Below are 23,872 nucleotides of genomic sequence, written 5' to 3'. Positions count from 1 at the left end.
ATTTTATGTCTAACAATATTACTTAAACTCATTTCATTGTTAGTTCTTTACAAAAGATTTATTTGATTAGGAGCTCGGAATTCTTAATCTTAAATTATAAAATTCAAAAATGTCTAAGACAATCTTCCATAATGTTTCATGTTCCAAATCAGAGCAATATTTATTTAATGTTTAGAAGGACTATATAAGTGTGAACCCTGTTGTTTCTCTCAGTGTAGGCCAAAAAGTTTCAATGCCTGTCTTTTGGCCGGCTTCCTTTCTGCTTTCTCCCTTCCTCACCCAATCTTCCTCTTCTTTTCAGACTTTTTTGCTTTTATAGCTTTCAGCGCGGTACTTCTTCTTGACATTTTTAACTAGCCCACTTTTGCAGTCTTGCCGTGAAATGTGATTGCAACTCAAGTGCTTAACGACACCCACACGCCAGCAGAAATAAAATTATATATCCACATATCTTTAGAAATGCAGTGCGTTCCAGAGTATACAAAGTTTTTAATTGAGCACGAAGATACATGGCTTGTTTCTACCATTCTTAACTTTTACAATTTTTTGATTCTATTTGAGCTACAAATGATTATTAAAGTATAATATAATATAATATACTAGACAATATTAAAAAAAAATTGTTAGATTTTACTATTCATTAAAAATATAACAAGTTTTTAAAGTATAAAAATATTGGACTAAGTAAGGTCTTAAAAAAATAATAAAATGAATAAATCATTGTTCGTATGTATGTATATAAGCAATTCGAATTACCTTTATTAACTTTTAAATGAAATGAAGCTATATGACTAAAAACTATATTAGCTTTAAAACCCACTGTACGCACATATAGTGTATATTTATGTATAGCTATGTAGAATGTCTTGTGGCTGGCTGACTGACAGTCACGGGTCTATTTCAGTTAATTATCGCACCCAACAGCAGGTTAAACTGAGGGGGACGAAAAGGGGCGGTGTCCAAGTATAACCACCCCGCACTTTCCCCTCCTTTCCACCCTTTATTGACTGACATTTCGCCTCGAATGATCTAATCAAAAACAAGTTGAATTTGAATTGTTGTTGCTGGTATTGCCATTGTTTTTGTTGGCTTGTCACTGGAACAGAACCGCTTTATAAGGTGGAAAGGTGTGGGGAAGGGGCTATTCGGGGGATACTGTTATGACAGTCGCCTATATATAGACTAATGTAGTCCCAAATCGGATCGTGTGCGCCTCTATATATTGCATTTTCTGTCTATCTGTCTGTCGCCCATGGATAATAAATTTTTTATAATATTTTGTTTTTGGTTGACATCGAATTGCTTGGATATTTTTAGATGGGTACACTAAAGGTGTTGTTGAATTAGTAAAATATAGTGAATTTAATGAACTATAAATAAACTTAAGAAATTATAGTGAACTGAATTATTAGATTACCTATATACATAAAATGTTTAATTGATTTTAATTTAAACCCAAGTTATGAATATTCAGCATTATGATTTCAGTTGTATATACTAATGGAAACATTAAAGTTTGGCTTATGAATTCAATGTACGAACATTTATAAATAGTTCAAATTATCATGTTTCGACTTTTATTTAAATGTTAGTATTTACCTTTTATTTGCATATTTATTTGTTTATGAAAAAAACTAAAGTCTTCCTTAAGCTTTAAATTCTTTACCTTGATAACAATACTATCTCACTTTTTATTCTTACTTCCCTAAATGGAATGCGATTTTCTAACTTTTTAATTGACCAATAAAAAATGGTATTGATAGCTTGACACTCAGATATCAATATCAGTTAACTAAGAGTGAACAAGAAAAACCTCATGACCAAATTAATATATATATGAATATGAATGTGTAGGTGAATTCCACCTAAATGAATTTTCAATTTGGTTTTTGTTTGTTCATTTTTTTCTAGGTGACTCTAATCATATCTAGAACATATGACCGAAGTTGAATGGCAAGCCTTTGTTTTAGCATGCCACAACAGCAATGAAAAAACAGTTAAATAATCACAACAACAATGGCAAAAAATTCTATTCAATTTTTTTTTATCTTCAACTTGCGTTGACAGTTTCTGTTTCTCTATCGCAAATCAGCTGAAAAAAGAACCAACAAATTATAACAGAAGTCGTTTGGCAATTAGAAAAAGCGTGAAATATTCACGAGCCAGAGAATGAAATGTGGTTAGAGATAGAGAGGTAAAATCGCGTGCGGGGTCATCAACTGGCTGAGAAGCCCAAGGGCAATGTGCCCCTTTAAAGAAAAAACTTTGTGCCCGCAACAATAATAAAAAACAAAAAAAAATAAACCCGTAGGAAAACAAGTTAAAGGAGCAACAAAAATTATAGAGAAACATAAAATAGAAGAGATTGGAAAAAGAGCAGAAGTTTGATTAATGGATATTACGCAGGAAAAGAGGAGGCAATTTAGAGCTCGGCAAAACTTGGTCGAAAGAAAAATTATGAAAAGAAATGGAAAAGTTTCCGCAAAACAAGGAAATTGCTCTGAAGTACTAGCCAACTGCCAACAGGCTAATTGCCGGACTTGACTGATAAAATGGCCAACGAGGAGAGAGTTCAGGCAGATGAAAGGTGAAATTACATCCCCAGGGGGCTAAAAGCAACAGGTAAAGGTCAGATGTCGGATTCTTCAGTTGATTTATACTTTCAGTATTAAATTACGAAATTCCATAAAAATTTTAAATTAATCTGTAAAATTAATCATTGTAATTGATAGCTTAAAATTGTATTTATACTTCTTCTTCAAAGAAATGGCTTTTATAGTTCCTGAAATATTTTGTACCCTTTCAATCTTCTAGTATCTTCAAAATCGATATACTCATTGGTTATTTAAGCGTTGAATTTCCAATTTCAGTTTAAATCATTTCAGTATAAAATTATTTGATCAAATGGATCTTCGTTGAATTCTCAACAATTATATACTTTCAATTCTGCGTTAAATTTGTTTTTGTTTATCTCCTTTGACAAACTAACTTCCATTTTAAAATAACACTTTTGTAGCACTGCTAGAAAAAAATAAACATAAAGAAATAAAGAACTGTCAGAAAAACTATCAAATTGCCAGAAGGCCAACAAATGTCAAAATAATTCCAGTTTTGCCAGCACCAAATGTCAGAAACTTCACTTTGATCTCACTCTCTCTTTCCGTATTTTAATATCCCTAGGCTTGCCCGCATAACTTTTGGCATTCACCCACAGAAATAAACAAAATAAAAGGCGAAAAAACCCTAAGCAAAACAAAAAGGGTAATAAAATGAAAATACGAGTAACTTTCGAGCTATTAGCTGGCAATTAAAACGGCAAATGAACTTTCAACTCGGCAGACAAAAAGCAAATAGCCAAAAACTAAACCAAGCCAAAGAAAGCAAACAAAACAGGCGATAAAGTCAAAGGCAAAAAACTTCTGGTACTGGCAACAAAAACAGAGACAGCCGCAAATTAGTAAACAAAAGCACAATTGTTTGCTATGTTTAAGGGCGGGGATTGCGGTGCGGCGATGTGGGCGTGGTCGTGGCCGTGGGCGTGGGACTTTTGCACTAACAAAACCAAAACAACGTTGACACCCACTAGAAAAGTTGTGTCAATGTTGTACTTGTTGTGCAATATTATCCAAAACTCTGGGATAATAAAAGACAGCAGAAGAAGAAGCCGGCAAACAATGCCAAATGAAACTGGAACAAAAGTTTTGTTTTCTACTGGAAGCCCGGCGTCTCTTCTACAACAATAATAGGCCGGACAGGGTGGAGAAACCGGGCCAAAACAAGTCTATTTGGCTAATTCACATCGAAATTCTAGATGGTCAAATTAAGGGCCACAGATGGGGCAGCAAGTGGAAACAAGGTCAACGGAGATTCTCGAATTCGATAACGATAATTTGAGGGCCCAGATACGCTTGGACTCAAATTTAAGCCAAACTTATACAAAGTTTGGCAAGTGAAACTTAAACATAAACTTTCCATGGAACTGTGAGCCCAAGTATTTTTTATTTACTTTATACATTTCAGCTGAAGTTTACTACTGTTCTTAAGTTCTTATAAGTTTGAATTTGTAATTTAGTAAATATAATGATTTTATTCTTCGTCCAATCGTATTTATTAACTATTCAAAATCCAAGATAAATGTAAATAACATATAGTATTTATATGTATATATTCTATCGTTGTTCTTATATTAAAAATCCAAGAAAAATATGATGTTCTATACTTAACTGTCTATTATCATCATTAAATTACCAGATCTAGTCTAATTATGTATTACGTTTTTAATTTCTATTTATTTTTGTTTGGTTACTTCTTTCTACACTCGTTTTCTTTGCAATAGAAATGGAGGTACTCATGTCGTTCTCAACAAAAGGCTATACTCAGAACCTTATCTAATCAAATGGTTCGGTGGTGGAGGGTTCCGAGAATATTCCACCTCTGAGTTCCCTTTTCGCCCCGGGTCTACTTAGGTTCCCTCTGTGTCCCTCAAGTAATCATCTCGACAGCAGACACAATGGGATAACAAAAGTTTTGACTCGTCTCTGTCCAGTTTATTCCCTCCTTTCTTTCCTACCTCTCACTTCGGTTGGCCCATTTGCCCTGACTTTTCGGACGGGTAATTCACGTGGCACTAATTGAATTAGTTAACTGTCTTTTGAGTCAGGTTCGTCTTTATCCCTGCAGTTGGAAACGATACCGTTAAACATGATGAACTTGCAATAGAATGCAAAGTGCGCAATTAACAAGTCGCTCGCATATGCTTACTTATATACAGAACCTCTTAGGGAAAAAAGTAAAATATATCAGTTTAATAAGTAAACGCAGACAAACTCAAGGGCCTGTTGAAAAGTCTGGTGTGTTTTTGGTTTCGGGGATTTTGGATTTCCGTCTGAACTCAACAGCTGCTGCCTTGTACACTAATTAAACAGATGTGAGCAAACAAGAAGGGAAAAGTGGGGAGGTCGGGACTTCCTCAATGTCAAATTTCAATTTAAGGCATCAAATTTCAAACCAAATTTGGAATACACACAGGAGACTCTGAATAGTACATATCCATTCGGATTAGCCAGTATTGAAAGGGGATTTTTTTTGGTATTGTAACTCATCATTTGTTTATCTAACAACTATTTTAAGGTGTTATAAAATTATACCAATTTCTAAATGTGGGAATATAATTTTAAAATAATTACATATTTATGACAAAATCATAATTACACTGCAAATTATTGCTTCATTCGAGCGGAAATAAATCTAATGCCCAGCCAAAGCCAGTAAGTAACATTTTATACAATCCATTATTATAGTTTTACAGCAGAACAATGTGGACCAACTTAATTCCTATTATTGTGGCAGTTTTATTTTTAAATGTTGTACTAAATGTGGGAAAAGTGAAATGAAAAAGTTTTATATGTGATTAAAAACTAATTCATTTTTACAGGACGCAGTTGTTTTCAAGTTTACGAATTTTGAATGCAAAAGTTACAACCTGTCGTGGTTCGTATTCCACAACTACCGTCTGAAGGCCGTCAGTCGCGATAGGGTTCTGCTCAATATGAATGGAACTGTTCTCCACCCGGTCAATAACATCCATCTTCATGCCAAGATCTTTAAAAGGGCCAGTGGTTTTAAGCCTTGGGTACTTGAGTCCAATATAGATGCCTGCAGGTATATGCGGAAACCTTACGATCCATTCATTAGTATCGTCTACAATATTTTCAAAGAATTTACCAACATTAATCACACCTGTCCATATGTGGTAAGTTATTCAGAGTCTATTACATATATTTGGTCATAATAATTCCTTTACAGGGTCTACAAGTTGTCAAAGATTTTTATCTGAAACCGGAACTTTTACACCTGCCCTTTCCATCTGGAGAATATTTACTAACGATGAAATGGTACTTCAACAGGAAAAGACAATTCGAAACAAATGTCAGTTTTATTTATGTAGAGGATCTTCTAAATAGAAATTAGCAGGAACAGAAAATGACTGTATTGAATTGCAAGTAAAATGCACTTCTGTTTTGTACAATAAGACCTCTATTATAAAGGCTTTTGCAAGAGCAAAATGGAATCGAATAAATGGAACTTATTATTGCTTTTTAATGATCAAATATATGGGAAAACGATTCTGATAAAAGTCCTTTATTTACACATACACAGTTAAAAATAAATGAAATTTATAGCAAATAGTATGTGGATTAATCAATAGTAAAGTGGGGGTTAATAAACCTACCTCATATTCTTAATGCATATCAGTTAAATAATATGGAATAAATACACACAAGAAGTAGATTATATAATTGTGTTGTGATAGTTGGATCTACCTGGATCGTATTTTAAAATTCTAGGAACACAACGCTAATTGAAGCAAACTTATGTTGTTAATTAATTTATGTATTTTTCTGAATAAAAGTATTATAAACAATTAAGGAATAGCCGATAAAAGACTGAGAATGGGAGTGTGAGACAGAGTCCTTGGCGATTAAATAAGCTCGAATACCCCTCAGTAATAAATTAAAGTCAACAAAAGCTAGCGCTGATTAGTTAGCTATCGATGTCAGCGAGGTAAATAACAAAGTTTAACAAATTACGTCAGGCTCGAATCGAAACGGCCAATAAAAAAATTTGCAAATCAATGCAAATGACGGGGCAAACAATGAAGGGCGAAGGGGAGTTGGGAATCGGGGGACTTTGATAGGTGGCCGCACACAAAACCAAAAGCAGAATTAATTAAGCAAAGTGCGAGGGGGAGGAGAAAGGGGGCTGTCCCCAGATTAGCAAAAGATGTCAGTGTGTCACAAGGATGCCGATAAACGAGTTTTTCCCTCTTTCGATTTTGAATATTAGACAAATCGAATTAGTTTTTTTTTGCAACCGAAACAGGAAAAACGGGAAAGTTTAGCCAAATGCTGATACAGAAGTCGAGATGCTCTGAAATTAGTAAACTTTACTTAAAGTTATGCTGTCGAAATAAAAAGGTAGTGATTCATTAAAAAAAAACCAAATGGGCTTTTATTATTCTGATTCATGGTTGCTTAATTGGGCATCAAAATAAATTATGAGGTACTTATTTTAAATAAATAGTAAAACATAAGTGAAAAGCATTTTAATATATAACATTATTTTGTAATTTAATTACATTATTTTCCTTTATACAAAATGATTTGTTGTGAATGAGACCTTTTATGATACATATATTTACATTAATATTCACTTTGTTTAAAGATAATATACATTTTTTATAGTTTCCACACTATTTAACACTGCAATTTTTGAACAATTATGTAGTTTCTGTTGCATATTGGAGCTAAACAAAAAATAAAACATTATCTTGATCTTGAATCTTGAACCAATACATGTCTTTAATAAATTATCTGTTTTGCAAGTATCAATTTTTGAGAGACCTGTTCTAAATAAAATCTTCAAAAAGTGGAGTTTCTATGCGCCACAAAACTAATGGTTTATTAATCAAACTCTTGTACTTTTGACAGACCTGTTCCACACACTTTCCTTCAAATCAAACATTTGCCGATGGCCTATTCCGTCCGTTTAATGAAAGTGCACCGGCAGCGCATGTTGGCAGCAACATGCAACACACGGCAGCAGCAGCAGCAGCAGCAACAGTTGCTGCAACAAGTTGCACTTGCATGCGCGGCAGTGCACTGAGGCGTGCAGGTGGAAGCGAGACGGGGCGAGGTGCGACAGGGACGGCGACACAGATGCCGGGGCACACAGACAATATACTTTAGAATTTTAGTTTAATGATTTGTAACCGGTTTTCGAGGTGGCAACTCCCGTGAGACGGCTGCTGCTGTTGCAGTTGCTGCAGGGCCCCTCCCCACCACTCGCCGCCTCTGTTTAATTACACTTCTTCCTACGAACAACTAAAAAAATAATAACAATAGCGGAAGTTATACAAAAGCCGCAGAACCGGCCGCATAACAAAAAAAGAAAAAAAGAAAAAAGAGTAGGAACAACAAAATAACAAGGGTTGAGAGATAAGGCAAAGAACTCGTCGGCAGAAGGGCGAAAAAGTGTGGGGTTACGGCGACTACGAGCGTATAACATGTGACGAAAGCAGTCGGCTGGATTCGAGTTTAACAACATTTAACTGTTGTTTACACTCTTGATTGCCCTATTCCGTTCTAACTAGTGCAGAAAAAGCTCACACACACTTCTTTCCCGTATTCTGCAATATTAAAGTATTTAAAATTTACCCAGGCAATCTATCCAAAAGCTACTGCAGTCGTTTGAAATTAGAAATCTTTGGGAAATTAGTTCATTAAAGATCTAGGCTATAAGAGATACATCAATAAAATCTCTTAGCAATGTTCGTTTTTTGTAAGTATAAAACCGGGCTCGAACATAAATTAACAATACAGTTCCGGTTCTCAAAAATGTTTGTTATTCAATGATTATAAATATAAAATGTAAAAATTAGAAAAAAAACAAGCTAAAATTTGTAAGATAAAAATAAATATCAGCTTTGATTGTGTACATAAATGATAATTAAAATGATTAAAGAAAAATTCTAAACCTTTTCTTGGTAAAAATATTCAAATTAATTTGTTTTTGGGAAATTTTTAAGACTCCAAATATATTATTGGTAATAAATAGCCACATTAGTAGTAAGTAGCATTATCTGAAATATCCTAAGTTGTAAAAATAGTTTTAATGAACACCTTAAATACACGACATCCATTAAGTGAAAAACGTGTTTTTGCATACAACTCCGAAATAATTTGTCGCCTGCCTTAAACGCGAAATCCGCGTGAAAATTAAAAAGTGTCCCTCGTTAAACAGGCTTACCTCGAATCCGGGCGCAAAAAAAAGGCCGTTAACCATTCAAGTCCAATTGCAAGGCGAGACTTTCCGTTTTTGTTAGTTTATATAAATTTTTTTCTTTTCGCAAAGTTGCTTTCAATCAAATTGAATCGAAACGCGCAAAAAGCACGACTGCAAATTGTAAAAAATTGTGTTTATTATAGACATTGACTTGGCGCACACTTTCACGGCACAATTAATTGGCTAGATTTTTCCCCATCTTGGCCACCCCACTCCCCTGCCGCCACTTTATCTTCCTCTTCTGGGCAAACAGCTGGCCAACTTGTTTGCACACATTTCGCACAGTGGACGACGGGCGGGCGCAAAAAAAACTTTCGCTCAAAACGGATGCAGCCAGAAAGAAGTAGGTGGGGAGTTAGGAACTGGTTTCTTGTAACAGGAATTCTTTTTTCTTTTTTTTTTGTTTTGCTACTTTTTTACTTTTTTAATTTTCCATCAATTTGCACATTTCCGCTCGGTTGTGTTTGCGATTTATATAGATTTCTTTTCCTATTGGCCTTCTGGCGCCCGACTTATTTACGATTTGTTCTAATTTATCTTGTTGGCCCACAAACAAATATATTTTTTTTTATTTATCTCGCTCCGCACTTTCTTTCGGCATTTTTATGGCCCAAAAAGCGATCGGCTTTTTTCCTCTTCTCTTTTGCTATTTATAAAGAACTCACGCACACACACACTCCCGCACAACCAGGTGAAAATTAGTGCAGAAATCTCAGCGAAGATTGTATGAAAAATTTCGGTTAAATTAAATTCTTTGTTTTAACAGTTTTCATTTAACCCGGTATGCACCTCTTTTGCAACTCACTCAATTCGAAAAACACGTGAACAGAACCGCAAATTCGTACCGGAATTTAAATATAATAAAATATATTCAAATATCAAGAACTCGAATTTTTCCCAAAACAAACAATTACTTTTTTGTTGATATTTTTTACAAAAGCCGACCGTTCTTCTCGCGTGCAAACTCAAAAATGAGAGGAGAGCGCCGTTTATATACCGAAAAACAGGAAAAATAACGCTCTCTTTGGGTTTTTCAAATTCCACTGTTACATTTTGCCCCAATGTTATTGGCAAGATCGGTTTGAGTCAACGCTAAAAACTCGATGAAATGGTTCGAGTCCAAACTACAACTTAAAATTAAATATAAAAAAATTACAAAAAATTATCTGTCATCTTTGAATCCTTAAATTTTATAAAAAAAAACTCACTGTTGGATCTATTTTTATTAACTTAGACCAAAACATTTAATAACTAAATAAAGTTTTCTAAAATGTTTAGTATTTAAAATAACATTTTATTAAAACAATATGAAATCCTGCTCATGGATAACTTGACAGGATCCTTTTGATACCCAACTAATTTAAATAAAATATTATTTTTTCCATAACATTTAAGTAGATCCTTTAGCTTGTTTAATTTTGAAAACCCAAAAATCTTTGTAAACTTCTTAAAACATCAAGTAAATGTTATCCTTAGGTAGAGCCTTGACCTTAACTGGATGTTATCAATGTAATAAAAATTTATCTCCGTTTATTAAACATAATATGGCATCAAAAGATTTCTTTATTGAATTCCCTAAACAACACAATGACAATGAATAAGGTTAATGAATGACAGAAACGGGCAGCTTACTTGACTATTTGGCAATTTTCACTAAGAACACAAAAATTATTAATAAAAAATATATAAACGGTGGGTTTACATTGCAGTTAAAACACGAGTCTTCCTCTCTTTAGCCTGGGAAAAGGAGTTATTGCATTAAATAGCCTACGAACTAGAAGAGCGGATTGCAGAGGTCAAGAGCGGGTGGAGGGAGTGGAGCAGCAGGCCATGGACACGTCCAATGGTAAGTCCTGGGAGCAGGCAAAGGTCGAGGTACTCGAGGTCTCGTTGAAGCCACTGTCGGTGCGATAAAGCGGAATCCTGGGTCCTTGCTGTGGCACCACGATCAAGGGTAACTCCGCTTGCAGGATCGCTTCCGGATCCTGATCCTGCTCCTGGTCCTCCAAATTGGCACTGAATGACTGCGATAGATTCTTGCGCTGTGCGGAACGATGTCTTTTATGTCCTCGCGGAGTATCCGAATTGGATGAGCTGCAATTGAAACTCAGGGTCGACAATTGCATGGCCTCGGCCTCTCCTTCCTCGTCCTCCCCCGATTCAGCCTCCTCCTCCTCCTCCTCTTCGGTCTCCTCGAACAGCGGCTGATCCCCCGCCTCAATCACCACCTGTCGTGTGCTATTCACCCGCAGTCGACGAACCCTCTGATTTATGCTGCAATCCGAGTGCTCCAAGGCGCCCATCGGCGAGGAACTCCTGTCTGGCGTGAATTTCAAGGCCGTGCGCTCCGACAACGTATCCTGCTGCTCTGTGACGCTGACCTCCACCTTGGAGTACACCAATCTCCGGCTGAGATGCTCGGACGGAGCAATGGGCGATGGCAGCCCCAGCTCCTGCATGAGTAGTTTCCTCTTCCCGGAGCAATTGCCATCATCCGGCGTTCCTGGCGGCAGACCGCAGAGGTTTCTGATCGGCGAAAGGCAGCCGAAACTTCCTTCTCCGGAGGCGGAGTCCGATAGCCTGCCCGCAAACATAGTCTGCTTGCCCTGTGGACTGGAGCCCACCATGGGTGATGACTGCTCGCCGGGATCTTGCTCGCCCAAGACAATGACATTGTGCAGATCAAAGAGTTTCCTGCGCATGGAACTGTTGAATATGTCGTGGCCGCCACTCGACTTACTCCTGCCCGACAGGCGGCCGGCCAAGTGAGGCTGGAAATAGGGACGCAGTGCATCTTCCAGGGCCTTTGGCAGTATCGGAGGCAGAGTGAGTTCCGTTTGGACCTCGCAGTCCCTCTTCCTCCGGGACTTGTTGGATATGGGGGTGTTATCCTCGTTGTGGTTGAGTATAATGCGCTGTTTCCTCAGCGGACAATCGACGGGACTGGGCACAATGTGCGACTCCTTGAAAAAGGCACTGATGGCCAGCTGGGCCTTTGATTCCTGCTCGGGATCGGGGGAATCGTGGAACTGTGTTTCGTGGGGCTCCACATCGGCTGGTTTCAGCTGGGAGACTTCGTCTATATTCCACTCGAACTGAGTGGACGAAAGTTGGGGGGTCCTTGATCGGAAAAGCGACGGACTGCAAGGGAAAATCAGAGTGGAAGAGTGAGAGAGTAATTATTCCGGAGGCAGAAGGAAAACTCACCTGGCAATCAGCGGCAGGTGCAAACGATCCGCCATCGCGCCTTCAAAAGGATTGCGCACCTTGTGCAGCCTTTTTGGGGGCGGGGTGCACACATTTCCATTTCCCGACATTTGGGGGCTGCATTTTCGATTTTCCTTGCCGCCATTCGTTGGCGTTGCCGCCGACGCCGTCGAGTTGTTGCTGTTTGTGTGGCTATTTCTGCGCGCCCGGCACTTGAGTCCACTGAGATTCGTGAAATATCGATTCTTGAGGGCTTGCGGCGTTCGCACCTCGTCGTTGTACATCTTTTCCAAACACAAATTCGCCTAATTTCTACTAAAATTAAATGCGGCACAAGGGCGCCTGCCGCGATTCGCAGGAAGATGTCAGTATTTTCAAATGCTGCAGTGTTGGTAAGCGTCGCAGCGGAGTTATCGAATCGTTGGCGATTCGAAAATGAGGATGCCAAATGCAAGTGTTTTAATGGAGAAACTTTGGTTTTCGCTTGAATTATTGTTTAATATTCAATAATTTATTCATTTGTAATGTTGACAAAGCCCCATTGACGATCATAACAATTTTGGTATTTTTTGATTGCGCGCCACACGCTGGTTGCTTTCGATAACACATCAGCTGGCCCAATTTTACCGTTTGGTTTTTTAGTGAGACCAGATAAATTTAAAAGTTCAAAATACTGAAAATCAAAATCAAATTTTAAATCATTTTCGTAACTATTTTTTGAGTACAAGTACGAAAATCGTTTGACTGGTCTATATATATTAAGTCAGTTTTAAGATAGTTTTAAGCTAGGGATACCACTTAAATAAAGACTGCTGCAGAAGGGTTGTTTGTCGGCGCTACATAACCCATCAATAGAGAATGAACAATAATTAAGATGGGGAAAAAATGCATGGTTCGTGTCCCCAACTGCGGAGCGTGTCTCAGCTACCTGTGGAGTACGTCTTGGAAAACTTCCAATTAAATACCAACCGCGCGGTAAACACATTATTTTACTGCGCACCTGCAACTGGTCACACTGCCAGCTGTCTTCGCCGTTCTTCACAAACACATACACGTCGGCTAGATGCGTGTTGCGTGTGTGTGTGTGCAGTGCGAAACAGAACTGAAACCGAAACAAGAAAAGCAGTCGAAAAATCACACAAAAATCTAACAAATTTGCTGCAGAATTAACTGCAGAACTCTAAACGGCCGGGCGAACCGCTAAAGTGGCCAAAATTCGGCGAAAACAGCGCAAGTGTGACAAAGCATTCGTGCCAGTGCAGCCGACGGCGAAACGGGCGAAAACAAAAGAGAATAGTGTTGATAGTAATACGAGCGTATTTAGCAGCAGCAGCCAGAGCAGCGGCGTCAGCGCAGGCAGCGACGCGGGCAACGGCAGGGGCAGCGAAAAGCAACGGCGGGGGGTGGTGGGTGCGGAAACGGGCCGGGGAACGGCCGAGAACGAAACAGCGACAGCAACAACAAATGCCGGTCGGTTTATCACTTCCGATCTAATCAAAACTGTTAACAGCAAGCAAAAAAAGGGCCAAAGCCCCCTAGATGCCACAACTAATTTACAATTATCCGACTGTTTGCGTACCGTGCAAAAACTTGCTATTGAACTTGAGAGCTCCGACGCCAAAGACGGCAGCGACGCCAACGTCAACAGCGACGCCGACGCCAGCAGCGCTGTCATGTCAGAGACGGGCTGTCGGCATTATCAGAGCTACGTGAAGGAGCACAGCTACGATACATTCCGGGTCATCGACGCCTACTTCGCTGCCTGCGTCAACAGAGATGCGCGCGAGAAGAAGGTGAGTGGGAGTGGGAAAGGACGAGAAGATGCGAGAGGTTATGCAGAGGTGAGAAAGTGCGAAAGGGAGAACGCAATTAGAGATGCGTCATTATTTGCATAACTGTGAATTAGTCACGGCAAAGGTCACTGACAGTAGATAACCCCACTGTTCCCACAGAGTAAATCCCACTGGGAAAATGTTGGAATATTTAGAGGATGTGAAACAAACAACAGGTATGACAGCTATTCCATCTAGGTTCCAATATTTATTGCTAAAATATTCAAAGCAAACTTACGTATGTTTGTATGTATATTGGACGCAAATATATTAATATTTCTGCCAGTTTATTAAAATAAATAAGGTACAACATTATATTAAATGTTTTATTAGCTTTATTTATACATTAGCGTACTCTTTTACTTTTTTTTTCCTAATATACCCGTAAGTGAACCCGGTGAAATGCCTTAAGTGGGTGGGAAAGAGACAAAAAGAGCTACCTAGTAAAAAAAATTAGGTCTCTGACACAGTCGAAAGATATAAAGATAAAAAAATAGAGTAGCTGACTATAAGTGTTGACACTTAATTGATTTCACAGCAGATTTTGATTAATGGAACATGTTTTAATTTCCAGGCAGCTGATATTTTACGCACCGTCAGGGGGTTGATAATTTCTGACTGAACTAACCCTCCTAGATCAAGTTTTTTTTTTTGGTTCTGCAGAAGGTGTTCTAAATTTTTCATTTACTAATGCGAAACAAATTTTTTAAAAAATGTAAATTAACGGAATATATAAAAATATTCTTACTATTGTTGTCCAAGTATGTACATACAAATTAATCTTTAGAAGAAAAAGTGATATTGTCGGTCTCAGAACAACACCTCCCTTGTGGTTATATTATAATTTTTAGGAGTAAAAATTACGTTCCCCCGTAGTACCCATAATAGCCCATTCTAACTCTCAGGCGATCCACTGCAACTGCTTTGAGTGTGGCAGCTACGGCATCCAGTTGTACGCGTGCCTGCACTGCATCTACTTTGGATGTCGAGGGGCCCACATCACGAGTCACCTGCGATCCAAGAAGCACAATGTGGCCCTGGAGCTGTCCCACGGAACGCTCTATTGCTACGCCTGCAGAGATTTTATTTACGATGCGAGGAGCAGGGAATATGCGCTGATCAACCGCAAGTTGGAGGCCAAGGATCTCCAGAAGAGCATCGGCTGGCAGCCATGGATTCCGACGGCCAAGGAGACGAATCTTCTGCTGGCCAATGCAAGGCGCCGGATGGTGAGGCCCAATCAAACCATCGGACTGAGAGGACTGCTCAATCTGGGGGCCACCTGCTTTATGAACTGCATTGTTCAGGTGGGTTTCTATCACGAATCTACGAATTTCCCGAAATAATTCAGTCTATTACCCTCCAGGCTCTGGTTCACACTCCCCTGCTGAGTGACTACTTCATGTCAGATCGCCACGACTGCGGCAGCAAGTCCTCGCACAAATGTCTCGTCTGCGAAGTTTCGCGTCTCTTCCAGGTGAGGCATACATACTTGATACCTTTATCTACGCCTATAATAGGAATATAATTATTTTATGTATTTATACTGAGGAAAACTAACTCTTTCAAAAAATTTAATTCATTCTGAAATAGAAGAAAACTAGAGATTGACTAGAGTTAATATTTATTAATACCTTTTTTAAAGAGGATACACTATATAACCATATATTTTAATTCAAGTTTTTAAGAACAACAAGTCAGATTAAAAATTCATACTTACTATTGTATTTTTGTTATTTTTAGGAGTTCTATTCTGGCTCCCGTTCGCCGCTGTCGTTGCACCGGCTTCTGCATTTAATTTGGAACCATGCGAAACACTTGGCCGGCTACGAGCAGCAGGATGCGCACGAGTTCTTCATCGCCACTCTGGATGTGCTGCATCGGCACTGTGTGAAGGCCAAGTCGGAGCACGAGAGCAAGAGCAACAGTTCTGGATCGGGAAGTGGAACGAATTCCAGCAGCTCGAGCAGCTCGCATTGCTACGGCCAGTGTAATTGCATCATCGATCAGATCTTCACGGGCATGCTGCAGAGCGACGTGGTGTGCCAGGCATGCAACGGAGTGTCCACCACCTATGATCCCTTCTGGGACATTTCGCTGGATCTGGGGGAAACGACAACTCATGGTGGAGTGACCCCCAAGACCCTAATCGACTGTCTGGAGCGGTATACTCGCGCCGAGCACCTCGGATCGGCGGCCAAAATCAAGTGCTCCACCTGCAAATCCTACCAGGAGTCGACCAAACAGTTCAGTCTGCGCACTCTGCCCAGCGTGGTGTCCTTCCACCTGAAACGCTTCGAGCACTCGGCTTTAATCGATCGCAAGATCTCCTCGTTCATCCAATTCCCAGTGGAGTTCGATATGACGCCCTTTATGTCGGAGAAAAAGAACGCCTATGGGGATTTCCGGTTCTCTTTGTATGCCGTGGTCAATCATGTGGGCACAATCGACACTGGACATTACACGGCGTATGTGCGGCATCAGAAGGATACGTGGGTCAAGTGCGATGATCATGTGATAACAATGGCATCGCTCAAACAGGTGCTGGACAGCGAGGGGTAAGGATTATCTATACTGACAGTTTTCTCTATTTGTTTTTGTCTATAATTTGAAAAACATTGTTTAGAGTATATAAACGCCTAGAAAATATATATTTTAGCAGTAACTAAAAGCCTGTTACATCTTTAAAATTTTTTATATACTTCTATTTTTTATTTATTTCTGAAAAAATAGATTGAAAACGATATCAAGATTTGCCAATAAGTATTTATGCATTTGGTTTTTCTTTTTCATTTCAGTTATTTATTGTTCTACCATAAAAACGTGCTGGAATACGAATAGAGGATATCCGCTGGGATCGATTAAAGCGACTGGACCTCTCAAAAACACAAAAACCGAAACCCATGCATTACGAATAAACACACAAACAACAGACAAGGCCGCGGCAGCGCTTACGAATTAAGTAATCTTAACGCAAAAAGCAACAAATCCTATACTGGGTGTTCCCTCGATTGGGTTTAATTAAGCTCACATACTCAAAACATTGGAACAATAGAGAACGAAAAAGAAATTATTGAAAATTGTAATCTAAACAATAGATATGTGGGGATACCCGTTTTGTTCTAAGTATTTCAAATCCATAATACTAAAAACTAAAGAAATGATATAAAATAATCAGTTGGCTTATACATTTATACATAAATATTAAACCAGGGATATAAAAAAAACACACAATTAACTAAATATCGCGACGAGAACAGTGCTGTTCCACTGTTCATTTTATATTATCAGTTGGGCATGCTATGAAATATTTTTTAAGCTTATGACACATTCGATTACACTGATGAACAAAAACAAACATTTGTTGGTCTCCAACATTAATTATACTTATTTAAATTATAATATTTAATCTCTACTAAATCAGAGTCTTTTAAAAATCTGGCTGTTTATATAAATATATATTTTGTTTGAGACTGTGATTTAGGAGGGAAAAGTATTATGGAAGAATAATATTTACTCGTGCGGGTAACCACAATTATTTTAATTTAATGATAGGAATGGGGATAGAAATGACCATGACCAATTTATAGAAGACACGGAAAAAATTATGTTTTTTGTATCGTGAAAAAAAAATTACTTCGACCTCACTTGGGCTCGTCCGGGAATTGAACCCGGGACCTCTCGCACCCGAAGCGAGAATCATACCTCTAGACCAACGAGCCGTCGGTACGCTGAGCGTTCAGAATGTCGGTTTTCAAGTTGCGGCGCCTCTAACTCTTGTCTGCGAGAAAGAGACAACTGTAGTGTGCTCAGGGGTTGGGAAATGTGCTACTTTAGCCGACGCTCAAACCAAGAACAGAATTTTGTTATTTAAAAATATTGAATGCAAATCTGAAATTGTAAAACAAAACATTTTATTTATAAAAATAATTAAAAAATTCACGTTTGAAAAATACCTTATGTGTGCTATAAATTTAGAACCAAATTTGAAAACTGTCTGACAAGGTTTTAAGTCATATACGAACCCATCAAAAGTTGTAAAATAATAACCCATCCAAATACAAAATTAATTTTATTATTATTTTTTACAAAGTTTTTAAAAAAGTTTTATCATGTCGCTGAAACTCTCATCCATATCCATATCAAGATCATCTAATACGTTTTTCCCTCCAACGCATTTACATAATTCGGAATTTGGTATTTTAGTCAGCTGAAAAACATTTAATTATTAAAGAAGGAAATTATTCACAGGACACTTACCATACGTTGTATATCCAGATATTCATTTGACGAAAATGTAATTTCAAATGGATTTTTTGAAGTGAACCCATTTTTCTTTAGTATGCCAATTAGTGAATTCATAAATCCAAAGGAAATTTTTATATAAAATGTTGAAATTTTAAATTTGCTTATTTTGTTGCATTTTGATAGAAAATTAAGAATTCTAGTTTCATCAAATAATTTATCTGTTAATTGCAAGCTTTGCAAATTGCCTGAGTGTTTATCCATCCACTTGTAAAAGTAATCCATTGAGTGACATTCAGAAAATTCCAAGTCCAAATTTAAAAGGTTAGGACAATATGGTAAATCGTAAGAGATGGTTTGAGAATAAATTTCTAGGTCCTTCAAAGCAGGTAGTATCCATTTTTGAGATTGAATTTTTGAAAGTTTAGTCAAGCTACAATTTTGTTCAAATAATTTATGGCCTATTTTTAATTTATGTAAGGTATTTTCGTGTTTTGAAATCCATTTAAAGAAAAAATTCATGGAGAAAAAGGTCGCGGAAGTTAGCTCCAATGATTTTAGTTTTGGACAAAATGGTAATGGAAACCAAATCTTGGAATTTTCAATGACAAGATTTTTTATTTCCGGAAATTCCCATTCTTTGAATGTTTTTGATGAAAACAAACTAAGCAAAACATTTTTGTTGAATATTTTACTATCGGAATGAAATGATTCCAAAGTTTTAATGTGGTTCGACATCCATTTGACGAGAATATCACTTGAAGGATATTTTGAATTCAATAGTCTCATCGAACGAAGCTTTGGGCAATATGGAAACTGAACATCAATATGTGAATTATCAATGAATAGCTCTTCTAAAGCGGGAAAAACAAACTCCATATCTTTAGCCGTAGAAACAATTTTTACACTAGTTAAATTTAATTTATGAAGCATTTTTAACTGGGATGGAAGATCCTTTATGTTAATTGCCCAAGAGGCAAACGTCGAGCCCATGCTCAATTCTTCCAAATTGGTTAATTTGTGTATGTGTGCTGAAAATGCAGATCATAAATTAAGTCAAAAGAGCATAGATGTCTATAGAAGGCAACTTACCTATCTCAAAGCTAGATGATTCATCTGAAAGAATACGTCAATCAACAATCAACATTCGTTTATATAATTTTTGTCTTACCTTCAGTTTCTCCTAAATAACAGATATTTAATATTTTTAAATTTGGAACATCTTGCAGGACATGAATTACTTCCGCTGTGTTATCATTAGTTATAGTTATTTCCATAGACGTCAGGCTTTTCAATCCGCGGATCAAACTGCTGGCCGCTGAGCATTTTTGATCTTTTAAATATAAACCACTTACGATCTTTAGGTTGCAGCAATGTTCCTCAATTAATTTTAAATGTTGAACATTTAAGCCATCAACATTGATTTCATCAACGTTTCGGCCATAAACCATCAAGAAGTCCGACCAATTCTCGAGTGGAAAAGTCCGAGATGAAATTTTTTTATATTTATTGCGGCAGTGATAGGCAAATGCCACTTCCAAAATCTGATCAGCTTGGGCAAGTTTTAACTTATTTTCAAAACTTAGTTCATTCAAAATTAAGTCCAGAATTTCCAACGGCAAATCCAAGATGTTAGTGTGGTTTTCCATTTTGAACTTAAATGGAAATGATATCGTTCCTAAAGTAAACTACCGAAGTGAAAATTCAGGGCTGGGCACTCACTAAGCTGTCGCGGAATTGGAACACCTTGTGAATCACCTGGGGGTACAGTGTGCTGGTGAGTTCTCCGATAACAGAAAATATCGAAACAAATCAAAGATTTCGGTAATTAATCATTTTTCTTGGTTTTCTGGACAACTTTTTTGAACCCAATTTTCAAATACAACAGTGGAAAGCAAGGAAAACCAAGAAACACGTGGGGAACGAAATGCACGACGGCTGGACAGAAAATAAAAACTAAACTAGGTGTGGCAATCATCAGCTGTTCGGATCCGGAGGCAGTTGTTTTGCACTTAACTAAAAGCTTTTCTTTGTTGTTGTCTTCGATAAAGTTTGCCAATATTGAAACAAAATGTTAGCATACGGATGGGCGTAAAGATCTGTAGAATAAACAAGATTCAAAAGTCGGATCTCGGCTTTGAAAGTTTTAAAGTTCATTTCATAAAAAATATAAACTTCGACTTCCACACTCAGAGACCGGACGTCTATCGCGGCTTCTGGACGTGGAAACACTTATTGTAGCGTTTCTATCGTTATACTATTCTTGGGAAAGATAACAATTTTTAGGGGTATAAGGTAAGTATGGGCTTGTCGAGAATTGTTGAATTAAAAGTGATCTGAAGCCCAAGGTGTTTGTTTATCCTAGTTAAGCTACGGATCGAAACATATCGATAATGAACCTGTAAAATGTCCCATCTCTGACTATTATAATGGGCCGATTTCAATTAGTCAGTAGATCGGTAGCTTTGCAACACTATAGCAGACAAGAAAGGAACAAGTTTCATACGGATGAATAATGGAATTCCAAAAATTGTATAATAATAATACGAATTACAAATTGGGACCTGATTGCGTTAAATATTGCATTTGCGAGCGTAAGCGTGAAAATGTGATTGTTTGCAGCCGCTGCAAGCAGTCGTTTGTGGGACGCATTTCGCAACGCTGTCCAAAACATCCCGAAGTAAGTTATAAGATAGTAAAAAAAACTGTTAATAATATTTTATGATCTGTTGCGCAGGTAACTTTTCTAATGGACGCCCGTCAGTGCGCTTTCTGCGGTGCCCATGCGAATTTCTTAAAAGTCTCCGAGACTAAGCGTTAAAAGATGATATTACAAAAAAACATACAATTCGTTGACGAATATTGTAAAAGTATACCCTTCGTGCACAAATACATAAGCATTATGTAAATGTGTCAATAGTAAATAAACATGAACATATTGTGATCGAAGGGTTTTTTTATTTGTGTAATGTAATAACAAATTCTAATTGATTTAGACAATTTAAAAAACCATTAACTGCAAACTAATTTTAATTGCTTAATAGTATATTTATTATTAGCCTTGGTTGTTATTAAGTTCAATGTTTCTTGTAGTCACTATAATATGAAGAAACCTATCGACTTGCCTTTGTTTTGAGACCTCTCACGTTTCACAACACTGCCAAGCGCCGTTACTCAAAGTAGGCTTTGTTAAACATTTTTGCCGGTCAAGTTAACATAAAATGCTCGAATTTAAAATACAATCACTCATTTTCTAAAGAAGTTGGCCTATAAATATTTGTCCCGACATTGAAGAATTGGACTCTTACATTTAGAACAAAGCAATATTATAAATAAAACGACGATGACATCTTACCGTAATCTCGGTAATTATAGCTTTATTTCGAAGTAGGATTCGTTTGAGCTGTATTTGTTGCAGTAAACAAAGGCACTGATCCGGATTCCATTGCCGCTCGGCTTCGGGAGCGCTACGGAAATCTCACGGCTCCATCGGTAAAGCAAGTAACCATTATCAGAAAGTCGATATCGAAATCATTCCATTCCTTGCCGCTTACCGATCTGGAGGCCGAGCAACAGGAGTACCTTGAGTTCGAGAAGGATTTGAACAACATCCGTGACCTTAATGAGAAGATCAATGTTCAGATCCAGTCGGAGGGCCAGCCAAAGCTGAAGTATGATCTGCCCGAGGGCTACAAGAGCAGCAGGCTCTGCATCTGCATGCGTCCGCACACAGCTTACGAGTGCGATCGTTGCCATCAGTACATACACGGTCGTATCGCTGAGGTTTGCGAGAAACATCCCGCAGTGAGTGGCCGGCCCTCTCGTTAATAATATAAATTATTAATTATTGTTATGTTCGTGAACTCATTAGGAATTTTTTCTGATGGACCTCCGATCCTGTCCTTATTGTAAAGCCCCGGTCGATATGATTAAGAAGGCGCCAATCAGCTGGGAGGATATTCGAAAAATTGAAGACGCTGACCTTCCCTTTGATGAGGATCTCTAAAAATTAGAGTTTGAGACTCAATTGCTTGTTACATGTTACATTATTTAATGTAAAACTAACTATATAATATAATATAATACTCCCAGTTATAAATTCCTTATGGGAGTTGATTTAGTACTCAAGTGCCTTTTTAGGTTTAGCGCTTAACCCACATTCCAGGCTTCTTTTTCAGCGTCACATTTATGGAGTGCACACATAAGCTGTCAGAAAGGAACTGCGGCACGGACATGACCGCCATAAACCCTTATAGCCAAGTCTCTGCAGATTGACAGTGGGGCAGTGACTTGACGCAAAGCGCATGAAAAAGTGCCTGCTCTCACAGTTGGTTCCAAAAGTATAGGTGCTTTTAAAATTTAATTTTTACATTTTTTGTAATATGAAAGTTAATATGGAAATTGATACTTTTGATTTGTCGTTTAAGTATTAATAATATTTGTTTTTATAACTATATTACTCTATTACTGTAAAACCATTATTTTATCTATTTAATTTAGAGTTGAAAAATTGGTTGTGGCGAATTTATTTGTTTGCAACATATTTCATACCTTTTTCTGTCTTGTTTGCTGCAGGGAATTTCTTGAACTTGCGTCACGTTTTTATGGCTGCTAGCTGCCAAACTGCATTCCCTCGACATCAGGTTAGTATATAATATTTCTATTTTGTGGACTTGCATTAACTTATCTTCCATCTTTCCATTGCAGTGCTGATTCCCAGCGTCGCCCCATTCAAATCAGCGGACAAATTCATGTCACCGATAACAATTCAATCACTTAAGAGTTCAGCACATTTTGAAATCGCTTTACAATGCCCCAAGCCAAGTCCCCCTGGACACATTGTGGTGTCATCCTTAGTTCTCCGTCCCGCGATTCTCGGGCTAACTCCTGCTGGTAAGTGGATACGCTTTAGATAGCGTTTGCCTCTACTTATTTTCAATTTTTTCCTTCTCACTTTTCCTGGCTCCCTGAGCTGCAGTTTTCTCAACAACTTGGCAAGCCATTCAATGGATTCACTTGTTCTTGGACTTCTTCTTGCAGTTTTTGTGCATCCGCATTCTGGTGCTTCAAAAGGCGGGCATGGTAAATCAATGCGGCAGTGTATTGTCGGAGCTTCTGGCTTACTCATTGCTGCTTTCGACTTCGCTTCTCCTGGGATTTGAATGGGACAATGCCTGCAGTATGTTTTTCTGTCAGTTTGGGACCTTATTTTGCTTGCACTTATGATAAGTTGTAATGATCTGGGTAGGGAAGCTTTACTTTTATCTAAAGTTATAAGTATTTCTAAGAGTTTTCTTAAAATGAGTAGACTTAAACTGAATTATTTTACGAACTTAACTGACATTACTATATCTTGCAACAATATTAAACTACAAACATTGTCGCAACTTTGAAAAACTATTGTGCCATTAAACTTTTTTAGAGGTCTGGCCCCGTTCTCTTTAGCGGCTTTTGCACTGCTTTGGTCAACAACAGCAGCTCTTAGTTAACTTGTTAATGCTTAACTACGGATCGCCTTTTCAATGGCTACATAAACAACATCACCGGCACTTCCTTTCTGTGTCTGCAAGGCCTTCGTCCGTGGCTTCCCCTTTAACCCGTTTCAAAAACAGCTCCGGCTTCGTTGACGGCAACAGCAAGAGGATTCGTTCCCGGTCTGAGTTTCCATTTCAGCCGGTTGTCCTGCCAGTTGCCTGAAAATGCGAGTGTCTTTTGCCTGCGGGCACTTTGGAATAACTTGGACA

General features: G+C 37.9%; 7 protein-coding genes and 1 non-coding gene across 12 annotated transcripts in view; 4 read left to right on the top strand and 4 right to left on the bottom strand.

Annotated features, from left to right (window-relative positions):
* The window catches only part of LOC108046834 (protein phosphatase 1 regulatory subunit 16A), a 50,456-nt gene extending 40,648 nt beyond the window's left edge, over window positions 1-9,808 (bottom strand). For 2 of the 4 annotated variants that reach the window (XM_044458026.1, XM_044458030.1), the window contains exon 1: window positions 8,809-9,798. The gene's annotated coding sequence lies outside the window, so the exon portion shown is untranslated. Of the gene's footprint in view, window positions 1-8,808 lie in introns of all 4 variants that reach the window. The other 2 variants (XM_044458029.1, XM_044458027.1) reach the window with 2 other exon arrangements.
* Window positions 5,411-8,801, top strand: LOC108041649 (the record flags this gene model as incomplete). The annotated part of the gene is made up of 2 exons (XM_017119625.2): window positions 5,411-5,752; window positions 5,806-8,801. Coding segments are annotated over 2 exons (507 nt in total), but the record flags the coding sequence as incomplete, so codon positions are not given.
* Window positions 9,809-10,352: 544 nt separating the features above from the next.
* LOC108041658 (protein aurora borealis) lies at window positions 10,353-12,439 on the bottom strand. Its single transcript, XM_017119637.2, has 2 exons — window positions 12,052-12,439; window positions 10,353-11,985 (listed from the first exon to the last, which is right to left on the bottom strand). Exons 1-2 carry the CDS (start codon window positions 12,333-12,335, stop codon window positions 10,641-10,643), a joined length of 1,629 nt encoding a protein of 542 aa, XP_016975126.2. The 5' UTR covers window positions 12,336-12,439; the 3' UTR covers window positions 10,353-10,640.
* Window positions 12,440-12,936: 497 nt separating this feature from the next.
* LOC108041644 (ubiquitin carboxyl-terminal hydrolase nonstop) lies at window positions 12,937-17,057 on the top strand. Its single transcript, XM_017119621.2, is given in 7 exon segments — window positions 12,937-13,026; window positions 13,228-13,242; window positions 13,245-13,844; window positions 14,789-15,190; window positions 15,250-15,360; window positions 15,627-16,441; window positions 16,682-17,057. Coding segments are annotated over 7 exon segments (2,076 nt in total). The 3' UTR covers window positions 16,725-17,057.
* A 476-nt stretch (window positions 17,058-17,533) lies between these two features.
* Window positions 17,534-17,605, bottom strand: Trnap-cgg. Its single transcript has one exon. It is a non-coding gene; the product is annotated as a tRNA-Pro (tRNA).
* A 337-nt stretch (window positions 17,606-17,942) lies between these two features.
* LOC108041655 lies at window positions 17,943-20,199 on the bottom strand. Of its 2 annotated transcripts, none has more exons than XM_017119633.2 (5): window positions 19,851-20,199; window positions 19,300-19,783; window positions 19,221-19,244; window positions 18,144-19,159; window positions 17,943-18,093 (listed from the first exon to the last, which is right to left on the bottom strand). In XM_017119633.2, exons 2-5 carry the CDS (start codon window positions 19,775-19,777, stop codon window positions 17,980-17,982), a joined length of 1,632 nt encoding a protein of 543 aa, XP_016975122.2. In that variant the 5' UTR covers window positions 19,778-19,783; window positions 19,851-20,199; the 3' UTR covers window positions 17,943-17,979. The 2 variants fall into 2 exon arrangements, with proteins under 2 accessions (XP_016975122.2, XP_016975123.2); XM_017119634.2 differs by having other exon boundaries at window positions 18,149-19,159; window positions 19,851-20,198.
* Window positions 20,200-20,573: 374 nt separating this feature from the next.
* Window positions 20,574-21,072, top strand: LOC108041657 (uncharacterized protein CG13380-like). The gene is made up of 2 exons (XM_017119636.2): window positions 20,574-20,808; window positions 20,866-21,072. The coding sequence occupies exons 1-2, from the start codon at window positions 20,644-20,646 to the stop codon at window positions 20,947-20,949; spliced, it is 249 nt and encodes an 82-aa protein (XP_016975125.1). The 5' UTR covers window positions 20,574-20,643; the 3' UTR covers window positions 20,950-21,072.
* A 199-nt stretch (window positions 21,073-21,271) lies between these two features.
* On the top strand, window positions 21,272-22,251 carry LOC108041656 (uncharacterized protein CG13380). The gene is made up of 3 exons (XM_017119635.2): window positions 21,272-21,493; window positions 21,547-21,932; window positions 22,000-22,251. The coding sequence occupies exons 1-3, from the start codon at window positions 21,472-21,474 to the stop codon at window positions 22,132-22,134; spliced, it is 543 nt and encodes a 180-aa protein (XP_016975124.1). The 5' UTR covers window positions 21,272-21,471; the 3' UTR covers window positions 22,135-22,251.
* The last annotated feature ends 1,621 nt before the right edge of the window (window positions 22,252-23,872 follow it).

Source organism: Drosophila rhopaloa, unplaced genomic scaffold (genome assembly GCF_018152115.1).
Source record: "Drosophila rhopaloa isolate 14029-0021.01 unplaced genomic scaffold, ASM1815211v1 contig_163, whole genome shotgun sequence".
Classification (NCBI taxonomy): Eukaryota; Metazoa; Arthropoda; class Insecta; order Diptera; family Drosophilidae; genus Drosophila; species Drosophila rhopaloa.
This window is presented reverse-complemented; position numbering and strand designations above follow the sequence as displayed.

What these genes read in the sequence shown, in the direction of transcription:
- LOC108041656 (XM_017119635.2), top strand. Translation starts at nt 21,472, where the DNA reads ATGACATCTTACCGTAATCTCG. An exon ending in GACATCTTACCGTAATCTCG is followed by an intron (nt 21,494 to 21,546) that starts GTAATTATAGCT and finishes TATTTGTTGCAG; the next exon opens with TAAACAAAGGCACTGATCCG. An exon ending in TTTGCGAGAAACATCCCGCA is followed by an intron (nt 21,933 to 21,999) that starts GTGAGTGGCCGG and finishes TGAACTCATTAG; the next exon opens with GAATTTTTTCTGATGGACCT.
- LOC108041657 (XM_017119636.2), top strand. Translation starts at nt 20,644, where the DNA reads ATGGAATTCCAAAAATTGTATAATAATAATACGAATTACAAATTGGGA. An exon ending in GCTGTCCAAAACATCCCGAA is followed by an intron (nt 20,809 to 20,865) that starts GTAAGTTATAAG and finishes TCTGTTGCGCAG; the next exon opens with GTAACTTTTCTAATGGACGC.
- LOC108041658 (XM_017119637.2), bottom strand. Translation starts at nt 12,335, where the DNA reads ATGTACAACGACGAGGTGCGAACGCCGCAAGCCCTCAAGAATCGATAT. An exon ending in CACCTGCCGCTGATTGCCAG is followed by an intron (nt 11,986 to 12,051) that starts GTGAGTTTTCCT and finishes TTTCCCTTGCAG; the next exon opens with TCCGTCGCTTTTCCGATCAA.
- LOC108041655 (XM_017119633.2), bottom strand. Translation starts at nt 19,777, where the DNA reads ATGGAAAACCACACTAACATCTTGGATTTGCCGTTGGAAATTCTGGAC. An exon ending in TTATTTAGGAGAAACTGAAG is followed by an intron (nt 19,245 to 19,299) that starts GTAAGACAAAAA and finishes GTATTCTTTCAG; the next exon opens with ATGAATCATCTAGCTTTGAG. An exon ending in ATCTGGATATACAACGTATG is followed by an intron (nt 18,094 to 18,143) that starts GTAAGTGTCCTG and finishes AATGTTTTTCAG; the next exon opens with CTGACTAAAATACCAAATTC.